This window comes from Paralichthys olivaceus, chromosome 8 (genome assembly GCF_024713975.1).
Source record: "Paralichthys olivaceus isolate ysfri-2021 chromosome 8, ASM2471397v2, whole genome shotgun sequence".
In the NCBI taxonomy this organism is placed as follows: Eukaryota; Metazoa; Chordata; class Actinopteri; order Pleuronectiformes; family Paralichthyidae; genus Paralichthys; species Paralichthys olivaceus.
In genome coordinates, this window is record NC_091100.1 from 7,867,576 (window position 1) to 7,889,280 (window position 21,705).

At 38.8% G+C, this 21,705-nt stretch overlaps 2 protein-coding genes across 16 annotated transcripts in view; both read left to right on the forward strand.

The window, feature by feature from the left end:
* The window catches only part of gab1 (GRB2-associated binding protein 1), a 47,533-nt gene extending 41,095 nt beyond the window's left edge, over positions 1-6,438 (forward strand). For 5 of the 8 annotated variants that reach the window (XM_020101242.2, XM_069530700.1, XM_069530702.1 and 2 more), the window contains 5 exons: positions 148-240; positions 1,589-1,682; positions 2,360-2,483; positions 4,462-4,590; positions 4,689-6,438. In XM_020101242.2, the coding sequence (XP_019956801.1) occupies positions 148-240; positions 1,589-1,682; positions 2,360-2,483; positions 4,462-4,590; positions 4,689-4,847 (599 nt within the window). In that variant the 3' untranslated portion in view covers positions 4,848-6,438. The remainder of the gene's footprint in view (positions 1-147; positions 241-1,588; positions 1,683-2,359; positions 2,484-4,461; positions 4,591-4,688) is intronic. The other 3 variants (XM_020101244.2, XM_069530704.1, XM_069530706.1) reach the window with 1 other exon arrangement.
* A 259-nt stretch (positions 6,439-6,697) lies between these two features.
* The window catches only part of inpp4b (inositol polyphosphate-4-phosphatase type II B), a 183,097-nt gene continuing 168,089 nt past the window's right edge, over positions 6,698-21,705 (forward strand). For 4 of the 8 annotated variants that reach the window (XM_020101330.2, XM_020101329.2, XM_020101333.2 and 1 more), the window contains exons 1-2: positions 6,698-6,850; positions 12,785-12,901. The gene's annotated coding sequence lies outside the window, so the exon portion shown is untranslated. The remainder of the gene's footprint in view (positions 6,851-12,784; positions 12,902-21,705) is intronic. The other 4 variants (XM_020101335.2, XM_020101339.2, XM_020101336.2 and 1 more) reach the window with 2 other exon arrangements.

The window sequence follows — 21,705 nt, forward strand, 5'->3', positions numbered from 1 at the left end:
CTGTGCTGCACAAAAAGGTGATTGGGTGTACGTGAGGGTGTCGGCGAAGTCTCGTCTTTTGCTTTGCATGGCAGAGTAGTTCTTAGGCAGGCTTCAACTGTTGTGATCACCAAAAGAAAGTATAATAAGTCTTCTTTCACCAATCAGGTCAGAGTCCTAAAATAATAAGAGCAAAAGGTGTCGGTTTAGAGCGAACCGACTCTCAAACCGTAGGTGAATTCCCAAGGGGACGACGCAAGGGTAGGTAACCCACACTGATCTGCCATTGTGTATCTGAAAACTTTCCATTCTTTGATGTGATCTGTCCAAACTTCATGTTGACTCTTTGCATGTTGTAAGTCGTGTTCTGTGGGGTTTCTCTCGTTTCTCAGGCCTGTTGATTTTGTAAGAGATTAACTGTGTGCACTCCAGAATCAGCTCAAACACATCTTAATATTTACTGTCTGTAAAGGGCACATTCATCCACAGGTTTAAAAATATGAAATGGACTCTCACACCATACGTAGTTTGCTCTGGTCAAATCAGTTTTAGCATTTTCCCCCTCGGTTTGATTTCTTTTCAGGTGATGATATACTGTATATGCTCCGCCTATTGGCAATATGTGTCAGAGGCGGTAGCAAGAAAGTAAAAAAGGAAATAATAAGTTACTGAAGTTTACCTTCTGCATATTGTTTAAAGACCTGGGACGATACGTCAAATTAGTCCTCTGACATGTCAAAAATGATTCCCACTTCAGCTACTTTAGCTCACACTTCGGATCGAGGTTGATTCACGTTCCCACCGTAAACAAATCATTCAGAACCAGACTGAAGGTACCATGGGAGAAATCAAACCAGAGTGTGAATTTACTGGATCAGACACTGCAAAAAAACTGCAGGTGTGAAAACTCCCTAATAAAAACAGGGGTACCATGGTGTTCACTTCATGCATGTTGGATAACACTTGTCACAGTAATGGAGCTCATGAACATGTGCAATATACCTTGAAATCAAAACTTTTAGTACTATAAAAAATTGAAATATCCCCTCATCCAAGTACCATAAGTTACTAACATTTCTCTTCCAAAATATTTCTTGTTTTGTCTTTTTTGTTTGCAGTTCAACATGTTGTGCTTCCAAAACACACATTGAGATGTAACAGCCAGAAAAACTCTCACATAGACTCTGGGAAGTAGTAGATAGCTCCTCAGGAAAAAATGTAACAGGGACATCATGTCATTATAGAGAATGCGCTCTTTAATTACATTTTTTTAATTTAACAGGTTATTGTACAATTTGTACTTTTGTTGATCACATTTTCAGCCATTTTATTACTAAATAAAAATGGTTAAGATAAAAGTGGAAAATAATGAGCCAAGTTTGTGCTGTTAACATGTAAAGTTAACATGTGATCATTTTAGTTTTTAGTTTTGAATCTGCATTAGAAATGACTCTGATATACAACACTAATTTAAGCACACGCAGGTTTAATAACCCAACATTTCTATCCAACATTTCTGCTGTTGAACCTTTTCACCCTTACTTACTGTACAAGTACATTTAGTATGTGTCTTTAGCAGTGTCTGACTGGTATGTGTACCTTGCTTCAGGAAGACCTGCTCCACTGGAGATCAAACCGGTGCCAGAGTGGGAGGAGCCCTGTACGCCTGTCCGCTCACCCGTCACACGCTCATTTGCTCGAGAGTAAGTATCTAAAACTTTTTGTGGAGAATTTCTTATAATTCTTCTATTTTATTAACTACTAAAGGCATGTTCACACTGTTCTCTGCTTTCCCACAAGCCTTGTCTGTGTTTTTAGTTTGACATCCAGTGGGGATGCTGTGGAACATCTTGTGTGTTTAGCTCTTCAAAGTTTAGAAACTTTTTAGAGAAACACAAAATGCGAGACAATAATAATAAATGACTGCTGTTCATCTCCTGTTGATTAATGCCGGTGATGTTTTTATGGAAACTGTGTTGTCCTACCTTCTCCTTATGTTACCAGCATAAAATGCAGTTGTAGATTAGTTCCCCTTTCTTTAGGATCATGTCTTTTGGTGTGAACATGCCTTTTTTTTCCAGTGGATACAATTAACCAAAGAAGTAGGCACTAACCCTTCATGCATTACTGTAGCCACTTTGTGACCTAAGTAGCACTGCTCCCACAAACAGACCTGGGATCTGCCTCAGAGCTACATTACACTGACTTAAGTTTGTTGGCTTATCTGGGATGAGGTCTATTTCTGTGCTTAGTGCTGCAGGGACTCTGTCAGCTGCAGTGGTTTATAGCTGTGGCTGTTATGTCTTGTACTATGTTTTGTACTCACAAGAGACTGCATTTGCCTGGAAGTCAGTGTGTAAACATTGTGAATGCTGCTCAGTTTCTCTAGGTTTCCAATGCCAGCGAGACCCCCGTCAGTGCATAGCACGGCCTCCAGCACTGACTCCGAGGACTGTGAAGAGAATTATGTAGCCATGGTCTCTAATATGTCCACAGATGAACCAGTATGTAACACATAACTATCCTCTGATATAAGAAGTTGCATGGTTACTTTTTTCTTCTCAAATCACAGAAAAGGCTACAGAAATAATTGTGAATATCTAATTTGCTTTTATTGTGATGTCAGGTTTGTTTGCAGTTGTCCCTAATTACATTAAATATACAGATGCACCACAAATATATTTAAGACTTGGTCTGAGGTAGATACATGTTCTCAGGGTTGAACATAGAAATCTTAATTTCCGGTCCTTGCTCCTCTCCCTGAGCCATACATTAACCTGGACTAATTACTGGTTGCTGCAGACGGACTCCTCGACAATTTAACTCTCTTTCTTTGCAGCTTCTTCTTCTTCTCCTGCTGCTCAGTTTTCCTTATCCTCTTATTTTATATTCTTTTGCTTTTCAGGATTTTTAAAGAATGCTTGTTTTTGTTAAATCAGTACCCTTACTGTTAGTCAAAAGACCCTGTTTAGTTATTTTGGGGGATGGATGTAGTCAGTCAGTATTTGAACACTACAGCATTTTAAATTCTAAAGAATAATACTGGCGACTCGCTCTGTCAACAGGGGATTCTTTCTCTTACAGTTTGGGTATTAGATGTAGTGTTTTCCTATTTTTCTTGCTCTAACAATTTTACATTTTTCCTTACATTTGCTTAAATATGTTCTGCTAATTTCCTTTTCTTTCTTCACTCATGCTCATTTCTTTCTCCCTTGTTCCTCATTTCTCTGACCTCATCAGGCTCTGGCTTCATCCATTTTCTTTTTTCCTGCATTTTGTTCTTGACCATCCTCTGTTCTCTTTTTTTTGTCTTCCCCCTTTGCGGCTACTTCCTTCTTACTGTGTGTAGAGAGGAGTCCTTCTACTGCACGGTCCCCATCACCCCTGTAAAGAGGGAGATGGAGGAACTTGACACCATAGAGGAGGTGAGCAGGGTTGTCAGGTTAGACATGCATGGCCTGCCCTGTCAGAACACGTGAGGTCACCAGTTTCAGGTGCTAGTAGATGAGAAATTAAGGAAGTAGAAGGAACAGACCTTGCTTTATTAATTTCAGCAGCTACAGGCTTGAATAGTTTGCAGTGATTTTAGCCGTCATATACCATCATTTACATTTACATCTTACATTTGATCTATTCTAGTTCTGTCATTATCCTAGCTCTAATAACTCCACACCACTTGTAGTATAAAATTAACACTGCCTATAGGTCCAACATGTGTTGTCAAGTGTGTTGTCACAATACTAGAACTTTGACCTGTTCTACTAAATGTCTTTATTCTTACATTAAATTTGATGCAGAGATATAAAGACAAAAAAAACTGTAAATATAAAGTGTCACTGAAACACTACTTTGTTGTATCGTGAAAATATGAAATGTTCCATAAAATGTGCAAATAACAAATCTAACAAAGAACCATCCCTTTAAATAATACAAAAGTAAACATTTAAAAAACATTTTGACAAGTCATTTCCTTTACATTGCGCAGCTTTGAAGTGAATGAAGTTTTGGCGTGCTGTTTGATTTGACAGACAATTATTGTTGGCTGTATTTGAGAAATGTTGAATCCATCAGTGGCCAAACTTTACCGGTTTGGTACTTGTCAGACACGGAACCAGCTTCATGAAAATAAGTTCACTAATTTAACAAATACGTTCTTATAAATGATCAACTTCATCTAAATACTTCCACAATGTACTACTTGATTTAACAACCACTTTACATGGACAGTGATTGTGTTGAGGACTGTATAGTCAACTTAATCTTTCAGCCCTCTCTCTGTCATTCAGGAAATGTTCAAATCCACAAACAATCTGTCACTGAATGCAAACCCTAACTTAACGTTAATTCAAATATCAGATCTCAAAGATATTTTGGTTATTGTGACAACACAGGACTTTATTTGAATATGCACTCTGTTTTACTCAGACACTGCCTGAGTGTTTCTGTTCTCTCAATAAAAACCTCATTCTCTGGCCTATGTAGAACATGAAGCTTGTTCCGCCCATGACAGCGGATGGTGGTAGCAGCCCCATGGTGAAGCCAAAAGGAGACAAACAGGTGGAGTACCTGGATTTGGATCTTGACCCTGGCAAGTCCACCCCACCTCGAAAGGTAAGAAGGATTGCACCTTGAGCCACACTTTCACGATTAAGAGGTTAGAAGGATTCTCAACTCTGACCTTTACAAACGTATTGATTTTCTTTGTTTAGATGAAAAGCAATGGAACTGGTATGGCAGCATCAGATGAGCGTGTTGACTATGTGGTTGTGGACCAGCAACGGACACAGGCCCTTAAAAGCACCCAGAAGGCCTGGAAAGAAGTCCGCCAATTAACAGAGACGGACACCCTTGTCAAAGGAGCCAAGTGACCCTGTCGCCTTAACCACCAAGCCACCCTTCAAACCCCCAAACCACTGGGCCATTTTCTCTCGTGTTGGCTCTGGTCTGTGCTTTGGGGCGGTCCAGCCGTCACGTTCCACCTCAACAAGATCCTTTGTGTGTTGGGGCCAGTGGAGCTTCATAGCCACTCAACTGTCTTTAGTTTACATTGCTGTCAGGCCAAAAACAGCCATGTGTGTACAGTTGTAGGAAGAGGTGCACGCCAGGAATAAGCTGTGTGCAGTATGAGAAGGTGGAACGACTGGACTTGTCCTCCGGGTTTGACTTAAGTAGACTCATGAACTTTGAACATTCACTGCCTCCTATATTGGATTATTTTTATTTTGTTTTGATGCGCTGAACCAGAGTTAACATTTCCTTAAATTATAATGCTGTTTATTGTTTTGAAGTGTAAGATAAATCACTTGATAACATGATCATAATACAATGCAACATTCTACTGGTTAGCACAGTTAACAATGTTTAACTATCAGTGTATCCTGTTTGAGCGGGGTGAAATTTCCCTGGGCACCATCCACAGCTCAGTTTTACTTTTTAGCAGAAACTGTCTGAGGCAACTTCAAACCAGATCCCTAAATTTTTCCTTTTTTTTCAATGCAAAGGCAGTTGAACTTGTTCATTTTACACGTAACCAAGTGCTCTAGTGAAGCTTTGGATTCACTCAAGGTTTAATCAACTGAACATGATTTGATGTCCATTTACTTTGTAAGTTGAGATGCTCCAATCTGTTAAAATGGAAGTGCAAAGACTGTACAAAAGTGTTATGTATATAAACAGGAAAAGTGTCCTTTATTTGTATGGAATATCCAGTGTGTTTGGCTCGAACGTATGTGGATTCTGCAGGGTAGAATCCTGTGCCTTTCTACGGTGGTATCAGGACTTGTGATTAATGAATGAATTACTGTGAGTTTTTTGAACGTGACAGGTTTTCTATAAGTTATGCAAAGGTATCAAACTTAGGCTACAGAGAGAAAATATCAGGTACTCTTCATAAATGCAAACTAATACAACTATCCACTTCTAATTTATTTCTCAATTTATTTCATCAGGTGGACATCATATCCACGTTTAGCTCAGTATTGTTGATTCATATGGAGGAACATTTGCTAGTCTGTTAAAATGTTTAGTTTGACATACGTTGGTCAATTAGTTCATATTCCTCATTTCTCTCTACTTTTAGGATTCATTTAATTCAAATTGAACTGGCATACAGTGTTGGGAAATCCACTGCCTCATCAACTTGATACATCTTTCATAGACAGTGCAAAAGTCTCTCTGCATAGATCTGTACTTTACTAACCTGTGAACTCTCAGTCCGAAGTCCCGAGCATGTGCTGCCACAAGATAAAATCATCGCTGTACATATTTTGCCATCAGTTAGATTAACATATATCATTTGAGAAATGTGCCTACTAAGTCGTCTTCATTCTACTTCACTCTTTCCTTACAGCAGTCTCTTTGTGACGCCGACTGCAAAGCTGATGACGCTTTATCTTTTTTAATGAATCTCAACAGAGAATGTAAATTTTAAAAGTGGACTAAATAAAATCAAACCTCTTACGCTTGTGTTGTGTTTTCAATTCGATTGCCTTGTGACTCAATCACACAAACGAGGAAACCAGAGTCAAACAGTGGGAAGACACGGGCTTCAGCGCTACAGTATCTATGTGTCTATGAGCACCACAGTTACTGTGTGACATCTGCTTCTCCATGAAGTCGGGGTAGATTCATTTTCCCTGAGTTCACAAGTCGGAACTTTTTAAAGTACGAAGTCTGTGAATTCCGATTCTCTCTGTCTCTCCAGAACGCAGCATCACTCAGGCTGTGGAATTAGCTTCATCAAAAACTTCTCTTCCGTCCGCCATCTTGGTTCCAGGTCACTCGACACACCTGTGGTAGAAACATGAGGAACAGATATTGAAATGTTTGACCTCGGTTTGAGTTTGAATCTGGAAAAGTCTTCAGAACAAAGGTGAGCTTCTTTCTAACATCATCGATATTAAACTTAGTGTAGCAAAGATTAGCTTTTATCTTAGTGATGGCTAGCATCTGTTAATGTGAGCTAACACAGAGCAGGTGATGTAGCATCTAGCCTCGTTTCTCAGGTTTGTGTGTTCAGCTCAACTCATGACATTTTCAAAACGATGCTGTCTGACTCTAAAAAAACGCATGAAAATGTTTCAATTAGCCGTTAGCAGCAATGGTAATTATTTAAAAGGAGCATTTAAATTACAATTTTTGAAGAGCAATGTGTTGTATGTTCTCTATAAGCCTCCAAGACTAGACTTTAGCACATGCTACAGTTTCTGTGTGTCTAAATACAGGTGGTTCTTTTTTTATTGGTTTTTAAAGACGTAGCAAAGATGACACCGATACACCAAATAGACAAGTGTAAAACTGATGAGATGAGGCAGAATAAGAAAACAGAACATAAACACACTAGTTTACAGAGTAGTTTACTTCTGTAAAGAAATATCAATTTCATGAAATAAAAGGCACAGGTAAATATCCCACATAGAAAATAAAAGGCTGCCACACCTCAGAACAAAGCTCCGATATAGAGGAGCAGAATGTAGTTCGGCTGAGACAGCCAGTTCATTTTAATGCATGTTTGCTGTAGGAGATGTATTCTGAACATTTTCACCACAAAGACAACAAAAATGATGTCATCTGTCCAGGTGCGCCCAGAATCTAACATGTTCTGAAATCAAATCATTTTGCAGTTCATACTAAAGGTTGAGTCAATGCAGATTACTTGATCACAACCAAAAGGTTTCCAGGATACAGTTGACAACTAGACACTGATCTTGATCCTACACTAAGACCTTTTGTAAAGTTTTGTGACAAGTTAGATGCAGATGTAGAAAAGATTCAGTGTTTCAGTGTAAAACATATTTTAATGTAGCGGTCAAACATTCCCTCGGTCTTGTTCTGATCCAAGGTTTATTCATTCTGCTTTAAAGGAAAATTCAGTTTAGTTGAACTTCCCATTCCTAGTTTTTGTTCCACATAGAGCGTTTTGCAGCATTGATGTGTCAGGTTACTCAAATCAAATCTCCTCTCTGTTAAGGTCCCAAAGAGGCCAGGACTGCAATTTAGAATCACTTCACAAAGCCAAAATGTCACAAGTGGACTGTTTTTAATTTTACCTGCATTGACCACTAGATGGAGTTGTTGTTTGAAGAAGTGTGTGATTCTCTGCAGCCTCCAGTGCAGTCACTTCTCTTGAAATCCTCTTGAGCCTCTTCACAGCTGTGGAAGCCTCAGTAACATTTACAATTTCCTTACTGTGAACTTGACCTGACAAGATGCTCCTGTTTTCTTTTTTCTTTCAAGTTACTAAAATGTTCTGTGGGCAAGGCCATTGAATTGTAATTTGTAATATAGATTTTTTTCCCCCTCAAGACTCAGATGTCCATATCTGGCTGTTTTCAGCACAGCATGTTCATTAGGCAAATTAAATTGTTTATCATATACCATATCTAATTTAGTGGTGTCTCCACTGGCAGGATGCTTCACAGAGTTTCTTTAAAGTGATAAAATGCATAACCTTCTAATTTTCTCTTTATTTTGAATTGGAATGAGCAGAATCCAAACTTTTAACATACATGTATATACATAATGTAAATATAGTTACATTTGAGGTAGTCTCAGGGTTTGTTGTGCCTTTTTTAAAGTGAAGCCTGTTACTGTGTGGTCCAGCACCATTCCTGAGCCGATCTCAGACACTATTTTCTTCGTTGGGAGATAACTAGGGGTTAACAACAGCAGTCCTGTTATTGATCACAAAAAACATAATGTGAAGCCCTTTGCATCTCTTAAAGGCTGTGAATGAGTGTGACCTGTACAATATTGGTCCCATTTTAAGTATGGTTTTATTAATTTGTCTGTATTGTTCCGTCAGTTTGAAAAGATACAGAACAGGACTGACATATTCCACTCGACAGCTTCTGACGACTTATGTATTCAGTGCAGGCCTCCAGTTTTCTCAAAAGCAACATATGGGCTGACTGACCTTACAGTCTTATCTAATCAAATAAATCTGCATTAGACCACATGATGAGATATACTTCATCCTAAGTCTGTCTTTCATTTGAGGGGGTGTATGTAACCTTTAATCACTGCGCAAATAACCTAATTAAACCCAATGCCATTGTCATATTGGGATAGGATTATAATTGCTACTGTGACATGCAGCAGATTGTAAAATGTTGCCATCATGTAGCTTCATGCCCTGAATTTTTAACATTTTCATGTCACCCAGATGTGGCTTTTCAGTGTTCATATGACTGATTGGTTTTTATCTGGTCATCGTGTGTTAGGTTTTCCACCAGCACATGCGATGTCCAGCTGGGCGATAGTAGTACCCAGCTGGAGGGAGGACTTGTGAGGGTGACCCTGAGAAGAACTCATTTCTGTTTTACTTTTAGGTTGGGATTCCTTCAGTATTCAGGTGTGTGTGTTCGTGGCTCCATTCCCCTATCGTAACTGTAAATGCATAAGATGGCGGCTTTGGTATCTAGTGTATATTTCTGCTTCATTTCGAGATAGTGGACGAAGTGGAGATTCATTGTTTATCTTTACAAACAGTCTATGGTCAGGAGGGAATACGGGCTGTTTTCAAGCTCCTTCTAACATTAGCTCGGCTTGTTTTTAAGTTAGGATCCCTGCTGTGTTCATGGTTCAGGAAGTTTTTACCAGGGGCTAAATTAATTGCAAAAGTCTCCTCCTCTCCAAAATATATTAACCAGGTCATTATAAGCACAGAATATAAAAATCTGTGTTTCTTTGACACTCTTGGGCGGACAGAGGACATCAAGGGAGGCTGTATGCTCAGCTTGTTTCTCTGATAATTTACGATCCAGACATCCAATGACTAAAAGGTTATGGTTATAAAAAGTGACAGTGATGTGACTTTTAATGGTAAGAAAGTAGTTGGTTGGAAAAGTTTAAATGCCCGACCATCCAACTGACAGCTGGCACTTGTGGAAAACTGTATGTCAGAACTAGATTAGGGATAAAGTCATCATCTAGACCCATGCCAGTGTTATTTTTATCTGATACTTGATCACAGAGACTTGCACCCCCCTATCTGTCAGTGTGTTTTCAACACTGCTACAAACATGTAACAGCTATTTATACCTATCAGTCACTATTTCTTGAACACCCATTTCTATAGCATTATAAATAAATGGGGAAGAAAGGTAAATCATAGAATAGTGACTGTACTCGTCTGGTAATGGCAGTAAAAATAGCAGCCATTTCAGCTTTGGCATTTATCTTTTTAAGCAAACATTTTATCCTTTTAATCAGTCACAAGCCACGCACTGTTTTTGTTGTGAGAAAAGCATCTTAGTCACTACCTGTGTGTCAAAACTAGAGAAAGCTTGACAATGAAATGCACCTTGAGCCCACTCAGTTTGTATACATGTGTGCATCTACCTACACAGTCATAGTTGTGTGATGGCGCAGCCTGGGGAGCCTATATGCGGTATCTTGGGAAGTGTGTGAGTAATGGGCCAAGCAGAGAGTCTCTGGCTGCTTAACAGGGCCAACAGAATAATTATGAGATGAGCTGAGCGGCTGTTCCATGACAACAGGGAGCCTGTGAGCTTCATTGAGTCTAGCCTGTCTTTTTGGACCTCTGCCTGGACTGATGGGAGCCGACCGCAAGGTGGCCTGAGGTTCTGTCTTGTGGGGCCAGTTACACATGTCGTGGGACAACAGTGATTGTGTTTTGGCCTAAATGTCGATGGGAACAATGACAGACGGTAGCACATATGAACTCTCACTAGGAGCTGTACAGTTGAGGCTCAAAATAGAGAAGGGGTGGTGATTTTAATGAGAAATTACAATGGTGCTCTTGTCAACAAAATCCTACTAACAACATGCCTGGGCAATTAACACCATTAGCACAAGTGAAAAGTCAGCACTATAGACTTCAAACTATGCAGATGCATGTCATATTAATGGGGAAGTGTTGAAAATAAACATTGCTCAGGAGACACACTTGCCCTAGTCTGCATCATTGGGCTGGAGGTGCAATTAATTGATGGGGGATTGGCAGCTGCATGTGTCCTCTGGAAACACTTGGAAATGGAGTGTAACCTATAATAAAAAAATATGATTAGATTTATGGTATAAATATGTATTGAGGGAGACATTTTACTGTAGACCTATTTGCCATATTACAAACTAAAGGTAAATCCTACTTTCATAAAGATTATCATCAGTTTTTGTTAATTCAATGTCAGGGATAGTTTGGGAGCATTAGTTTAGGATGCTGATGAATTTTACTTCTAATATTTTGTCTTGACTTAATATTAGAAACATCTTTTTGTAACAAAACATTTCAGCAGCAGCTAAAATAGTTTCAACAAAAAGTATTGCCGTGCTGTTGTATCACACGCATTCGTTTTATATAGATGTAGCTAATGGACTAGAAACAGTTATGCTAATAGCAATATTTCTCTGATAACCCAGCATCCAACAATTATATTAGCCTGGGCAAATCATTGTTTTGGCTCTGGTTGCATCAGTACTTAAAGTGACGAAATTGCTGGGCGACGTTTGTAGAACCAATGCAAGCAAGGTGTTTTTAATCCTGGTGTTGTGCACGAGACATAAAAAGTCAAGGGCAGTGAGAATAATGTCCAACTGTGGTAAATTCTCACAGCTGGTGATGCATAGCATAGCTTCAACCAAGACAAGGCAAGTTTATTTGTGTTGCACATTTCAGCAACAAGGCAATTCAAAGTGCTTTGCATAAAATATGAAAGGCATCATGACAAATTGTGAAAGCGACACAAGAAAATACAAAAAAGAAGTCGGGGAGAAAGGCCTTAGAGGTGACCAAGAACCTGATGGTCACTCTGGCTGAGCTCTAGTGATCCTGTTTGGAGATGAGAGAAATTTCCAGGAGGACAAGCAATCCCAGACAGGATGGCAAGATTTGGATGGCCAGGCAACAGGCTTTTGGACGAGTCCTTGTTCCAACTTTCTGCCATGTGAGAATTATGAAGGGGTCTTGAGAATTGTCACTGCAGCAGAAATGTTTCTGTAGCCTTTTCCCAGATCTGAAACTCCTTCAGCAGTATGGCTCAGATTTTACTCTGATAGGTGTTATATAAACAGGCATGTGCTTTTCCAAGACATGTTCAATCAATCAAATTTACCACAAGCCATCAGGCTGCTACATAACAAAATGAAAAAAGTGAAGGGTTACTTTCTGAGTGATCCATTTGCTTCTTCACTTTCCATTTTTCTAGTATTTCTGTCTGAGCTGCATAAGCCGCACTTCAACTTACCTGTCTGCCTGAATGACCATCCTGAATCTCAGATGGACTCCTGATCAAATGTATCTCATTACAGTATTTCCTGGCAGCCCTGTACTGAGTCATCTGTTTACTGCATCTGTCGCAGTCCTGGCAGCCAGTCTGTCATTCTCTTAACCCTCAACCCACCCAGTCAACCTCTTGTCTCACCCACATGCCATCTATCTGTCCACTCCTCTTTCTCTGACTGCCTCTCCATGCTTTTCCTATTTCCCTTCTCCATTTCAAAACCTCTAATCCCATTAAGGCCGAACCAGTGACGGAATCAAAAACAACTCAGCATGCTCAGTGCTCGATGAATCCAAATATGCTTTTTTCTTCTGTCCTGACAAAATCAATTTCTTCACCTCATTCAACTCTTGACAGTCTTCTTCCCAAACCATCACTTTAGCATTGATGGAGGTGGATAGGCACCAAAAAAGAATAAAACACCAGTGATTTAAAAAAATCAAGCAGAGAGCATAATGGAGAGTGTTTTTCATAAGTGCATGATTGTTTGTAAAGTAAAGATGTTAAGTAAAGAGTTATTTTAGGTATGTCTGTTCAATTATTAATTATTACCTTGTTCCTAGATCAAGGTAACCCCCGTCTCCCCTGTCAAATCCCCATCACTCAGCAACAGCCCGTGCCCTGTCTTTGACATTATACTGTGGATCCCACCCCATGGAAGCGGGCCAGAGGAGAAAAAGGTGAATAATTTAGAAAACTCTCTTTCTTTTTTTTCCTCCTTGCTCTCTCACTCTCAACAAAGCTGGTTCTAATCAGATTTAGTGAGTGCTTGAGTTGTTTGTGTTTGATTGGAATGTCATCAGCAGAGATTTTTGGACCTGCAAAACCATCACTGTATTGAATAGAGTGGTAATTGTATTTAGAAAGCAGGATTCAATGGACAATCGCAATTCATATATTGCACATTGGCACAGGTCCATTAACTACATTGATGGTTATTATATTACCAAGGATATAACTGCACAATTCTATTGCTCCAGACATTGGCTTTACACTTCATAACGAGGTACTATTAATTTTTAATAGCTGAAGAAATTTGCCTGAAGATGATACTAAATTTATCCCTCTTGATAATGCACGATTATGCTTGGGTTAACGTCAGTCACTGCACGCACAAAAGGACTAAATTCTGCTCAGTGATTTATTAATAGGGATTTACTGATGGTCAGCATTGTAAATTATCTGCTTCTTAGAGACCCCCACAGAAGAGACGTTAATGTTGGTGCAGTATTAATTGTTGGGGAATAGGGGACTTCAGTTGTACATGTTAAGATAACAACCCTTGATCACGCCGCTGCCTGAAGATGGCATCGTATGTTCTGCCTCCAGAGCGCTCGCTCTAAGAGTCCCTCGACTCAAATATAGATCGGCTCCTTGAGTTTGGTCTTGGATGTATCTGGATATGTTTCTGCCTCTGTCTTCACTTTTTGTTTTGCGGTGTGTCAGCTGTTCATTTGTAAAGCAGGTTGTCTCATACAGCATTTCTAGTCTGCTCACTAGTCTGACAGCAATTCCTGTGTCACATTATTGTCAGGAAAAATGTTAAGTTGAGGGATATATTGAAAAGCCGTGTCTGTGAGGCTTGTCAACTTTTAGCACCTAAATTATTTGCTGTGAAGGAAAAATACAAAATTTCCCTTCAAATTTCCCAAGAGATTAAATGTCGTTGCAATTTTGAGGAAAATTCATTATATTTTGATAATCAAGAGGCTAAGGAGATTATGCTTATTAGCAAAAATATCAACCATGACTCAACTGTTCAACATCAGTTACGCATAATATAGCATTAGTGCTATGATTAGATAGCTGCCCTTTCAACATTGCAGTTCCTGTGGAAACACCCAGAGATTTAAGTTCCTCATAGTTACTATAGATTTCCTTCTGTTTGAGGCCGTGTATGAGATCAGTGGCTGTTTAATTGATTTTATGGTTGCAGCTTCTTAAATGATGTTAAAAGGGAAAGTAAACGGTACGTCAGCTGTTTAATGGGGCTGTCTATGTACTTGATATTTCTGTAGCATTAGCTAGTTATGCAGTAGGACTCATGACACTGAATATTTTCAGTTTTTGTTTGTAAATCGAGATGCATACATTTATTTTCTTTATGAGGCTAATTCAGTTAGTGTTTTATTTATACAACTTGCATTAACCCAGTGTAAGAGGTGCAAAATGTTAGCTCACCACTTTGTTCAGAAGTTATGTTCTTGACCCTGGCGAATGCGTATAATTTATATTTGTGCAGAATGACAGTTCATAATTGCAACACAAAATATAGGGGGGACAGGAAGTGAACTTGTATTGAGGGATAAATGATGATGAACAGCACGCACACGCAGTGGTTGTACAATTTTTTTCCGTGTAAGCTACCTGGGTTTTCTTCTGGTTGGCTGATGGACTGTCTGCATGAGAGCTGCATGCAGATTCTAGTGCCAGTTAATTACTGTTTCCTTGGAAAGATCAGTTTCCCCAATACAAAAGTAGTGTGCAGCAGTATCAACCACCACTGTCTACCTACCCACCTTTCTGTCAGAGACAAAGACACCATCAGATGAGTGTTTAGAACAGGGGCTTGCTGTTGTTGGACACTTGAGAGGAAACACATCAAAGTTGGGCTTGTCTGTATTTTCCCAGTGAAAATGGCTATCCATCTGTGTAATAGGCCTTATCAAAAGTTTACAGAGATTCAGCAATTCACTTTACGACCAGGCAGCGTCGGCCATTGAAAGGGACTCTAATAAACTATAAGGGCCAATTGAGGCAGGTAGCAGGTTTTAACGCAGTGATAACTGCTCATTCAACTTCCATCGTCAAAACTCCTAACTTTCCAGTGTATTAGTATCAGTGTGTCAGTGCCATAACAACCATGATCTAATTAGCTTGTCTCATTGTTATTCTTCTCAGAGGAGTTTGTAATCATCATCCACCTTTTTGATTTCAGATATTGATCTTGTTCACGCCTCAGTTGTGAGGGTATTCATATCATTTCTAAAATAACTGGCTGTTTATTGAAAAGAAGGATTGAGAGCTACTTGAAGTGTATTTTGCTAATTGGGTTAATTTTTCTAACTGTTACTGTTGATGTGCAAAAATAAACCAAATTAGTTTGATTTGTTTTAAGAAAAACAAAAAGATGTTTGATGCGGTTTGTTTCTTCCATCTGACGTCATGGTGAACTTAATCTGTTTAGGTTTTCAAGTGTTGCATGGACAGGCAAGCAATTTAATATAGCCTTTAGCACTTAGTTGTTTTGAGGTATTGTTTTACTTATGTTCTGACATTTACTTGATCTGTTAATCAAGAAAACATTTCGTAGATTAATCTGTAAAGAAACTAGTAGCATAATTGTTATTCGCAGCACTAATCTAGGAGGTATTGGTACATCCCTCATCTCATTAGTTACTGGGCATTATTTAGTGCATAGGAAAGACATTATGTAGGCATATGGGAATGGTACCGGACCAGAGGCCATTTAATGCATTGTTTGATGAGTGATGAGGCTTAAGTGCTTGACCAGAAATAAGCATTACGCATATACACATGTACAATACACAACATTGATTTAAATACTTGCTCTCAACTGCAAATAAGCAAAGTGATTTGTGCCAGCATTGTTAGCCATCGGCACTCCAGCTATTTTGTGATCCAGCTGCAAAAACATCTGCTCAGACGAAACTGACTTCTTATGCTGAATGTGCAAAATTCAGCACAAATATACGATGTGAAGCCAGAGCGGAGGAGGAAATTACCCTTTTGTTGCTATATAGCTCTTGTTCTAGGGGAAGTGTTGCCTAATGTAGGCAATGTTATATGAACAAGCTGACAATGAAAAATGTCAATTTCAGATACATCCTTCAAACTAACACTTAAATAAAATGTGCTTCAAAACACTAGCTAGGCTGTCACAATATCAACAAACCTTCTGCTTTCATACACACTGCTGAAAATCTACAATGCATTCACAACACTCAACACTTTTTATATTCAGTTCAATTCAATTCAATTTTATTTATATAGCGCCAATTCATAATTTACATTTTCTCAAGGCACTTTACATTTAAAGGTCAAGACCTTAAAACAATATTAACGTAGAGAAACCCAACAGTTCCCACAATGAGCAAGCACAGGCGACTGTGGAGAGGAAAAACTCCCTCATTAACAGGGAGAAACCTCTGGCAGAACCAGGCTCAATGTGGGCGGTCATCTGCCTCGACCGGTTGGGGTGAGGAAAGAGAAGGAAGGGGGGAGGAAAGGAGAGATGGGTGGAAAGCGGGGGAGAGAAGAGAGAGATGAGGTGGAGAGAGAGAGACCGGGAACAATTGGGCACCATCAGTATCAGGGCTGACTATAACAATAACAATGTAGTGATCTACAACAGGATTATATATATTAATGAATTACTGAGTTATTGTAATTAATGATAAGAATGGTGAAGGTAGTCGTTGTTGTCCTGCAGTCCCGGTGCTGGAGTTATCTGAAACGAGAGAGAGAGAAGAGCCAGAGGGACTATGGGAGGACAAAGTGACACTTTGACATGATGACATGTTAAAATAAATAAATAAATAAATAAACATATGTGGGGGGGCAGAGAGACAGAGGGAAGTGATGAAGTGCTCAGTGCATGATGGGAGTTCCCCCAGCAGTCTAAACCTATAGCAGCACAACTAAGGGATGGTTCAGGACTCACCTGATCCAGCCCTAACTATAGGCTTTGTCAAAGAGGAATGTTTAACTTTAAATGCTGGGACAGTGTCTGCCTCCCGAACCCAGAGTGGGAGCTGGTTCCAAATGTGTGAAAGCATTTCATATACCACTGAAATGCTTTCACACATTCGGAGGCAAGGTTCACAACAGTTGTTTACTGCAAAGTAAATTTCAATAATACTTGTCATACACATAAGTGGTGCTTGTTTGTGCTTTAGTTTTAAATATGAGGTTTGAGCCAGTGCAAATAAAAATATTAGACTTCACACAGGAGCATTCTAATGTTCAAAGACATTTGTATTTAATTATTTATATGCTTTATTTTTTATTTCCTATGTATTCAAGAAAATACATTTAATAGAGTGAACTGAATTTTTAAGTGTCCATAGGCATCTTAAATGACCAATATACAGTTTGTGGTCATTATTCTTTAAATGAGTGAATTCAAATATAAATATTATTATTCTTTATCATTATTAATATCATAATTGATCCAATAACTGGGCCATTTTTCACATTAGCTGCCCTTTTAAGGCATTAGTATGAAAATAGGTTTCAAATGACTAACTAACATTTCATTTCTCAAAATTCATTGAACTAATTCATGATAAAATCAATTTATCATACTACTAAACAGTGTGGAAAATTTGTTCTGTCTTTTATAGTGTTTTTAAAAAGGAAAAATTGCAAGTAAAGGTTTTTTTCTTTATAACCATAATTTGTTAATTTTTGTTTTTTTGTATGCAGCTTCATTTGCATGAGCATCCTAACTTCTTTATGGTAACCAGCGAAGAGAGTCAGGGCAAAGAGAAAGGGCCACATTAGTTTATATGGTTCAAATAAATCACACCATACATAGTACCGGTGCATTGTTAAGTTATAGGTTCCGTCAACAAAAGCAGTTTAACACTTGGCCAATATGAATAGCAGTGAAACATCAGAAAAGGAATATGTTGAGGGATACATTTTATGTGTCCTTGGTTGGCATTGTGAAACGCCTTTTTAAAGCTGGAGTCTGTCCAGTTGTCAGTGACAATGATGCTGATTTATTGGAGCAGAGGAAAGACAAGAAGGACAGAGGCTACGTTTCCCTCTCAAGCTTTCCATTTGGTAAATGATGCTTAGGTGTTCACTTTCTTTGTTGACATGGGCCTGAAGCCCAGCATCATCTGCAGTAATGCAGATGAGTGGATAACATGACGCTTTGGCTCACATGCTTTACTAACTACACAACACAGTCTGTGGTTTTTAATGAATAATCATGCAGTTCTTCACAAACAGCTGACCAAGTGAGGTTTGTATTAAGTAGTATAGATAAGGGAATGTTTTCATCAGATCTGAGGTGAATATGATACAGTTTCCCTTTGATAGTATTATATTCTCCTCCGTCAAACACTGTTTTACTGTTTTTCAGCAGGAGAATAAAAAGCTGCAATTAGCATTTAAATGCAGTTTACCGATTAGAATTATATCACAGTTAAGGTGCAATTTTTTCTTAATTGTGTTTTATGAATTAATTTGCTCTTATATTTATGGGTGAAAACCTCAAATGTGGAATATTCCTTTGTTTTGTTTCAGTACATTGTTGCAGCAGCACAAAAGACAAACATTTGAGTATAATTGCTTTTTCATCTGCTCATTATCCATAGGAAATACCACTGCTTATCACAAACACACATATGTTGCTGAAGTGATCGTTTCTCATCAGTAATAGTGTAAAGGTTATATATATAAATTCTAATAGTCATCACAACCTTTATTTCACCAACTCAAGAGAGAATTTAATACTTAAGAAATAAGTACTGTCACTAGAGATTCAATAAGTTTTAATATATTTCCTCTTATAGTTAGAAGGTTCATATATTGGTGTTTGTCACATCATATTGCTTTTGGCTGCTGGCGTAAGCCATGTTTACCTGCTGTTGTCGTGGCACATTAATCATGTAGACTTCAATCACTACAATAACATAATGATGGTAAAATTATCCCGGGCTCTTTTTGTCTTTTTAAACAGAAAAGTCATAGATTAGGTCTGATTACACAGGATTATTTTGTTTGTTTTTTCCATACAGTTTTTAATTCAATGACGATAATTAGGAATAATCCTGCACAAACACAAAATACAACCAAGTAGTATGGTAGAACAAATAAAGCATAATTCTTGCACAGAAATTCTTCTAGTGCAACACAGGAGTGAAGATCAAGGTAAGCGCTCTGCAGATATTGAGCTGACACATGTCTTCTCTTGTAAAAAGGCTGGTGTAATTGGTGACACCTGTGTTGTCACAAGTTTATTACCCAGTGGGAAAAATGTCCACACCACAACCAAATATGCATAATTTATGCAGCAGTAAGTACATGCTCATGTCAAGTTTGTGTACAAGGAAGTATAATTCATGTTTTCCCTCAGGAGATTGTTGACCAGAGTTGGTAAGCCTGTCAGATCTTGTTGCATTTCTTGTCATGTAAAGTTTGGTTCATAGGTACGGCTCTAAACAACACAGTCAGGGTTGCTCACTGTATGTCATATGGTTGTTTTTTTAAGATGCAGCACTGCTACTTGGCTGTTTGGTCTCCACACTGTCCTCTGGGACCAAGTATTTTACAGTCTGTCGGACCTGCCCTGTCCACTGCTTCCATGCAACTCAGACCATTTAAACATTGCCTCCTTTGCTGCCTCTCGTATTTCCTACCCTCACCCTTCTTTAAACTGACCCTCTCTGGGGCTGGGTTTTCCTCATGATGTTGGCAAGGGAGAGTTGTTCAGGCTGCTGTGCTGTGACGGCTGCAGTCATTCTCAGAATCTGTTGATGGTGCTCCAGTAGACAAAACAGAGACGCTGCACAAAAGCTTCTCAAGAAGTGGCTGTGCTGTGGCGCTGCTGTCTCCTCATGTCTGTCTTCTTTTCTTCCTTATGTGCACAGACAAGTACGGAGGATGGACCGGGATGCTTGATGTGTCTAAAGCTTCATGTATGGGCTTCCTGTCATAACCGCTGAGACTGGAATGCACTGAGAATCATTATTGTATTAGTTGAGTGCAATTTCAGCTTTTGTCTATACTTAGTTCCTATTTAGAAAGATGAATGAAAATGTATGCAAACACTCATGCAGATGAACTAAGGCAATTTGCATTGTCGTAATTAGTTTTGAGAAGAGTTTCATATTTCATTATTTAATAAGTGACTTCTATGGATGAGAAAGTCAGCAACATAATGTTACAAGAAACAAGTTGATATACATTACTTGTGCATCCAGCCGAGTATTGTGTTTTCTGTTTTGAAAATTAAGGTTATGAACTGCCATACTGTAAGAAATCAAAAGCTTCGTAACGTCCATGCACTTATTTGCAAGTTAATGAATTGTGTGTTGCTGTAACTGAACCATCTGTAAGAAGTAATTTGCGCTAAGAAAAACATTAAGGATTTCTTTTCAAGTGTGTACAGATTAAGTTTTTCAAGGGTTTATTGGATAATCACATACTTGGCTACACAATCAAAAGATGCACATTTCAAGCATATGCAGTCTGTTGTAGTTTCAAAGCTACTCCTGTATGAACAGGAGAGTGTAATTTGTTTTGTCATCTCCGCCAATATGTTTTAAAGGCCAACCAGCTTAACATACTCAGGCACTTGTTTTTAATAAGTGTTACAGCAAAAAAAATGTTGACTTGCACGCTTTCATACACACACATATGTACACCAGTTCTACTCCCCCAGTCACACAAGTGCTGTTAATATCCTTGAAAATACAGTTGTTTTTGACTGACTTAGCAGGTTAAGGTCAACGCTGATGTACAAGCTTTCGATATCGAGGAAGGTTATCTAAGATGAGCAAACCGGAGCATTTGTAAATTCGCACAATTCCTATCCAGTGTAGAATCCCTGCCTTCCAAGTCGTGTGCCTCCAAACCGCTGTCGAGCTGAGATAAACTACTCCTTCTAGATGAGATAAAGCACATTCATTGTTCCCCAGTAAGATAGATGAGTACATTTGAATGCAGGGCTGTCAGTTTCCTCAGTGCCAGGCCTCCCTCTCCCTTACTATCTTTTTAGGTTTTTTTCTTGCATTTTTTCAATATCTGGCTCTCAAAAAGGACTACTACATACATTACTGGTAGTTAGGGTATGCCATGATGGCTAATGTATCATTCACAGTCGACTGAATGTGGTCCTTAATTTTTTTCTGCTTTAAATGTGACTGAGGTAGTTAAAGAGGATAAGTAGTCTATGCAAATAAAAACATGTATATTGGCTAATTAAGTTAATTCTGACAGAAATGACTTGTGCAGTATATCAGTGTTAGTGTCTTCATCATGTTCCGGCTAATTACTAAAATGAGATTTGTGATTAGTTGACTAACAGAAATTGTATTAGTAATGTCTCTATGTTATGTAGTAAGATAGTTGAGGCAATCTAAATTATGGCATTGTCTCTTTAAAGTTTTAAAGTGGTGATGGCCTAATGATTTGTATTTATACACATTCATACATTCTTATGAGGGGCAATTCGGGGTTCAGCATCTTGCCCAAGGAAACTTCGGCATGCAGATGGGGAAGACTGGGGATTGAACTGCCGACCGTCTGGTTGGAGGATGACCACTGCACCCCACAGCCACATGCAAATAGCATGTACAGTATATACACTTAATTCATAATGCTACAACAGACGATTGAAGGACCATTAAATGCACATTATTACTGAGGGCAGATAAGCAGCACTGCCAGTGTCAGGTCAAGTCAATTACAGTGAGCAATTATTTGAAAATGGCTAATCACAGCACTG